Source organism: Hoplias malabaricus, chromosome 8 (genome assembly GCF_029633855.1).
Source record: "Hoplias malabaricus isolate fHopMal1 chromosome 8, fHopMal1.hap1, whole genome shotgun sequence".
NCBI classification, from domain to species: Eukaryota; Metazoa; Chordata; class Actinopteri; order Characiformes; family Erythrinidae; genus Hoplias; species Hoplias malabaricus.
The window spans coordinates 26,966,993-26,972,992 of NC_089807.1; the positions used below are offsets into that span (position 1 = coordinate 26,966,993).

A 6,000-nucleotide genomic window follows, 5' to 3' on the forward strand; every position below is an offset into this window, starting at 1 on the left:
CAAACTCACCTTGACTACATTGGCTTTGTGCCTCTCAAGCACCTGAATAGTCTGAGCAGTCTTTGGGTCAATGATGAGGATGCTGGAGTGACATCCCTGGGCAATCAGTCCTTGCCAACCCCTGGGGAAGGAAAAAGTAGAGTGATCCCAAGAGGAAAGAGAAAGGGATCAGAGAGAGCCATGCAACACTTTCAAAGCACCAAAATTATTTATGGGGGGAGCTAAAAACAAAATTTCATATGAGCATTATCTACTGCATTTTGTCTGCTTCATATTTTAATTAAAAAAAAAAAAAAAAAATAGTAATCCACATGAATAAAGTTGAAGCTCCGAACCCTTGAAAGTAGAATGCAATGAAAATATATGTATCACTTCGTTCAAACAGTGTAATGAATATAGGCCAAATTAGAGCTGATATAAAATCAATAAAATATCAAATCAATAATAATTTACAATTTTATCAAATTTCTTGATCTGATAAATTAATAATAATTGACTATAATTTACATTATTATTTTACTTAACAGGTAAATGCAAACATATTTAAACACAAAATAAGATCATTACAAAAGTGTCTAAACTTCATGAGTATATGATGTTAATGGGGTAAAGTTATAACATAAAAAAGATGAAATACATGAGCAATAAAAGGTTATTAAAACAAACAAACTCTGTGAATTTATGTTGTTTATTTAACATATTATTTAAAATAAAATGAAAATTGAGAATCATAATTGATAATGTCACTGTTCAACCTTAATGATATGATTTTTATTTATTTTGCTCCACCCAACCCTACTATATACTAGCACTTTGACCCGGTTCATTTTCGAAACTCTGAATTAAACAGTACCCATATGTATTGGCTAAACATTAAGATTTAACCTGCAATTCCTAATACTGGCATAATTAGGACTACAAAATAAGTATGCAAAGTTACCTTGGTAGCATAGTCAACAGGTTTTCAGCTTTCAGAATTGGCTTATGCATTAGCAGCTGCAAAATGTTAGATTGTTTAAACTATTGTTCTCAAAAAAATATTACATTGATGTATATTTTTACTAATACAAACAACATAAACAAATTAACTGCCTCATATGCAATTTATCTGTGATATTTTCAAGCATCTGTGATAGTACCCAAGCTTCAGGCAAGGAGTCCATCTTTTTTGCATGGGTGCTTTCAGACTCTACTGAGATTAGACACAGGCCATTAGCTACACGAGTATACAAAATGCAGGCAATATTTTACAAGTAGCAAAGTAAGGCATTTTATGAATGGCAAAGGGCATCAAGGAGGAAGCAAATCCACAGGTACACTGGTAAAAGAGACAGCAAAATGTTAAGTGAAGATGGCATATTCCATCAATGAAAATGTTGCTTGTGTGAGGGGAACTATCTGAACTATCACTGGATTAGAACACCTTGTATCTACACTTACTGTCCATTTCATCAGCTGCATTGACCATAGAGAAACACTTTGTAGTTCTACAATTACAGACTGTAGTCCATCTGTTTCTCTGCATACTTCCACACCCACACTTTTCACCCTGCCCTGCAATGGTCAGGACTAACACGCGGTGGTGGCATATCAGTGTGTGTTGTGCTGGTATGAGTGTATCAGACACAGCAGTGTTGCTTGAGTTTTTGAAGCCCTCAGTGTCACTGCTGGACTAAGAATAGTGTACCAACCGAAAATATCCAGCGAACAGCGTACTGGGTCCACTGATGTAGGACTAGAGGACAAGCACCAAACACTGAGCAGCAACAGATGAGCTGCTGTCGCTGACTTTACATCTGCAGGGTGGACCAACGATGTAGGTGTGTCTAATCGAGTGGACAATGAGTGGACTACCTTCTGTAATTGTAGAACTACAAAGTGCTCCTGCATGGTCAAAGGAGCTGATAAAATGAACAAAGAGTGTAGATACAAAGTAGATGTTCCTAATCCATTGGTCATTCAGTGTAGAACATACATATCATAATCTCATGATACAGACTGGGCAGCAAATTCTTACTTGAAAAAGAATGGAATTTTTTAGGAAGGGCTAAACATAAACTTATACTGAAATCTCAGTTTGAGCACATTTAATTATACAGAAACCCTGGAGTCCATGTAAATATTTTTAGGAAAAAACCTTGTGCTTAGTAAGTCATGATCACCACTTATGGTTTTTGATTTTCAGAATGCCTACTACTTATATGTTGCGGGCACTCATTTTATTAATACTGTATTAAGTCTCTTGTACAAATCAGTTTATCTACTCTACTTTATATTGATCACTAGATTGTGTTTTTAATCGCCATCTGCAGAAAAACACTCACTCTGTTGCTGAAAAGCTGTTGGCACAATACAACATTATTCCAGAAAGTTAACTAGAACTATGATCTAGGAGTTCAAACACAGCATGTCCCTGCCAGGGCTGCCAGATCTTGTGAGAAAAACTAAGTGGACTCAGAATGTACATTTGGGGGCTCAATACAATTAAAATTGCTTTAAAATCTGCTTTAAAATTTTCTTGGTTTTTGTTTTGGAGTAAAATAATAACCGAGCTCATGAACTCCCTTTTTATACACTATTTTAAAAATATCCAAACATATATCTATAATGAACCTTTCACAGAATTTCTAAATCAAGAGGGCCTACTCACTAGACAAAAAGGCAGAGTAAATAACCACTTTTATCCACAAGCTGTTAAACTGGTCACACCAGCAGCACCTACCAGAACGTATGCACACACATAATGGGCTGTTAATGGTCTAACTCTGACCCTCCCAGTCTATTTTGCATATCCACACACTGAGCTCCACTAGCTCATGGGACTGTATGCACACAGCATTTTAGCTAGAACCCTCAATACCGGAATATTTGAAGCTTTACTTATTGTGTACTTACTTCTGCACTTGCATACTTATTACAGTATTATACTTATACTTCAATTTAGCTGCTGTGCTCATTACCTGCACTAAACATTGGGTTGTTTTAACTTTATCCTTTCCTATACCTGCTCACTTTGCACTGGAGGTGTAGCCTGACAGCGTTTTGTTATACTGTAGTAATCTGTATTGGTATAATGGCAATTAAATTGTCTGAACTGAACTTAAACTGAACTGAACTTAATCAAAAATGTAATCTTTGTCCACTTATGCCAGGATCCACATACACAATGTTTTTGCCTTTCATGACATTCACTTTGTCAGACTAGTCCTCGAAGAGGACAGTATAAGAAGGGCAATGTGTTAAAAAGTCAAGAGCATTTCCTCACTCCTGACAGCTGCACCAGCAGCCTCCCTCTTTCTCTGTGTTTACATACGCACACCAGACAGCGCTATGTCCTCCTATTGGTCATCGTCAAGGAACAGGTCGTAGGATATGTCAGACTAGGCGAAAGGTCAAAAAATATTTCGTCATGGTGTTGTGGGATCACTGATCTTTGATTATGTCACACTATACTATCATTACTTGCCCCTGAGGCTCATATTCAGTTTCGACAAATTTGTCAGACACGACACAATCATGCCAAAATCTGGCTAAATGTGTGTAGCTTGATCCTAGCATTAATGTTTTTTTTTTTTTTTTTTTCTGGGTCACAGTGGCAGAATAAAGCCCAGTCCGCTCTGTCTTTCACATGTTCCTCTAGCTTTTCCTTGTAGACCCAAAGGTATTCCCATGCAAATTTACTAAACCCAAAGGACATTGTTGCCTACATATTTCTGATGAGTGGACTACTCTCAGTCCAGTAGTGAGACTTAGATTAAACACTTTTGATCCAGTTGGACTGGTGCAAAACACACTAACATTATCACGTGTCACTGAAGCACTAAGTATGATTCATTTAATAATGAATTTATTAGTTCATTTCTTTAACCACTTCATCCTGTTGAGGGTCACAGTTTGTCCAGAGCCTGTCCAAGCACAAGGCAGGAACAAACCCTAAACACAGCAGCAGTCAATGACAGGGCATAACACACCCCTATACTGCTGCATAGCCAATCCACCTAATATGAGTTTTTGTACTGTGGGAGGAAACTGGAGCACCTGAATGAAACCCATACAGACACTGGGAGCACCAATCAAACTCTTCCCAGACAGTGACCTAAGGTGGGGTCTGAACCCACAAATCCAGAACCTGGGAGCTGTGTGGCATTGTCACCTTTAGCACAGCTGGGCCACCTTGTGAGAATAATTTGCTCATTGGTGGTGCTTTCATGACCACTGAAAAGTATGGTTCAGATGAGCTATCGTATGGAGAGCACAAAATTCACTGTAAACTGTAATTTGTAACTATAAAACTACAAACAGCACATTAAGTGGAGCTGATAAAAGCAACCATTTGTGTAGAATGTTACAGTGTGTCATTGTCAATGCAGTGTAATAGTAACATGTTAGATAATTTTTGTATAAAACAGCTGGGTAAACTCCCAAAAATGACCAGCAAATATATATCTAGGTCCCCATCCAGCTTACAGTCTGTAAAGATCGATTAAAATATTTATTATCCTTCACGCACAAGATAATGAATTTTACACAAATACCATACAACAGTCAGCTACGGAGCAAAAACAGGCTATTCCAGTAGTATGCAGGAAATCTGAAAATATGGATGGGATTCCCTTTAAAAGCCTTTAGAAAAACGAACGTAAGGACTGACTGAAACTTTAACGCCTGTACTGGTAAAGTCTGCCTTTATTTGGCCATGACAGCACATTGTGAACATTAAAGACAGTAGTAAGCATTTGTGTCTGTAATTAGAGTATTAATAAGAATAGGTGTTAATGTAAAGAAATGTAGCATAAACTGCTTCGTATTTTTCCTGCAGCTATCTGAGACTCACCAGTCCACAGCGGGTTTGTTTTGAAGGTGGAGAGTCCCTGTCAGGGTCCGTGCGGCCAATTTAATGTTCACTGTGTAAGGAATCATGTCTGCAGCGCTCTACATCAAAAAAGAAGAAATCTGACTACAATAAAGACGAAAATGAACGAACATCGGTTGATTTGTAAACAGGAAGTCAAGTGCGTCACCGCCTTGTTCCGATAAGGAAACATGCTCGTAGCTCAAGTTCCGCCCTCGAAATCGTTGTTAGTTTAAGCAGTTATTCCTTATTTATTCTTCTCTCTAAATTTTCTGCGAATATAAATTTTATTTTTTTAGGTGGATTTTCTTTCTTTTAACGTTTCGAAAATATTCTTGAACATTTTTCTTTTGTAAAATTATGTGACTGACAACATCCCTATAGTCGATCTTGTGCTGGAACAGAGACAACTCTAAAATAGAAAGGGACTTTCCGCTGAATTGATGCATTTTGCGTCCCCAGGACAAAGTATAAATATGTATAATCTTTAACTGCACAATACATTTTACTATTAAGCAAAATGTCCTAAACTTTGATCTAATTACAACTTTTAACATATGTTATTTCAAATATTAATAATTACTACCTAGGACACACAAAAAAGCACTGGTTACCTGTCCCTGGTCTTTAAAATTACATTGTACTATCAAAAATAGTGATTTAACACGCTATGAAATGTATATTTTTGGCATTGTTGTGCGATTCCATATCTCATCTATGTTTTAAATTTGTGAATGAAATGTGTTAAAATACACATTTTAGTCATATCCCTGGGTTTCACTCATTCCTGTTACCCTAACATATTGCCCCGTCAAAATATATATATATATTTAGACATTCTACAAGTCACATTTTCAATAGGTAGGGATCTGCTGCTGGCCACGGCAAGACCAAAAAAATGTTCTTTCTGTATATTTTAAGATATTGTATATAGGACTGAGAAGGTCAATTTCAACATAGTTTTCTGTTACCTAAAACATTTCTCAGATGTTATTTCATTCATTCATTCATTATCTGTAACCGCTTATCCAATTCAGGGTCACGGTGGGTCCAGAGCCTACCTGGAATCATTGGGCGCAAGGCGGGAATACACCCTGGAGGGGGCGCAAGTCCTTCACAGGGCAACACAGACATACACACACACTCAC

The 6,000-nt window shown here is 37.2% G+C and overlaps 1 protein-coding gene across 1 annotated transcript in view; it reads right to left on the reverse strand.

Annotated features, from left to right (window-relative positions):
• The window catches only part of wdr11 (WD repeat domain 11), a 131,766-nt gene extending 126,746 nt beyond the window's left edge, over positions 1 to 5,020 (reverse strand). Inside the window, exons 1-2 of the mRNA XM_066678724.1 lie at positions 4,835 to 5,020; positions 10 to 121 (exon numbers count right to left, since the gene is read on the reverse strand). Of these exons, the coding sequence (XP_066534821.1) occupies positions 10 to 121; positions 4,835 to 4,920 (198 nt within the window). The 5' untranslated portion in view covers positions 4,921 to 5,020. The remainder of the gene's footprint in view (positions 1 to 9; positions 122 to 4,834) is intronic.
• Positions 5,021 to 6,000: the final 980 nt, after the last annotated feature.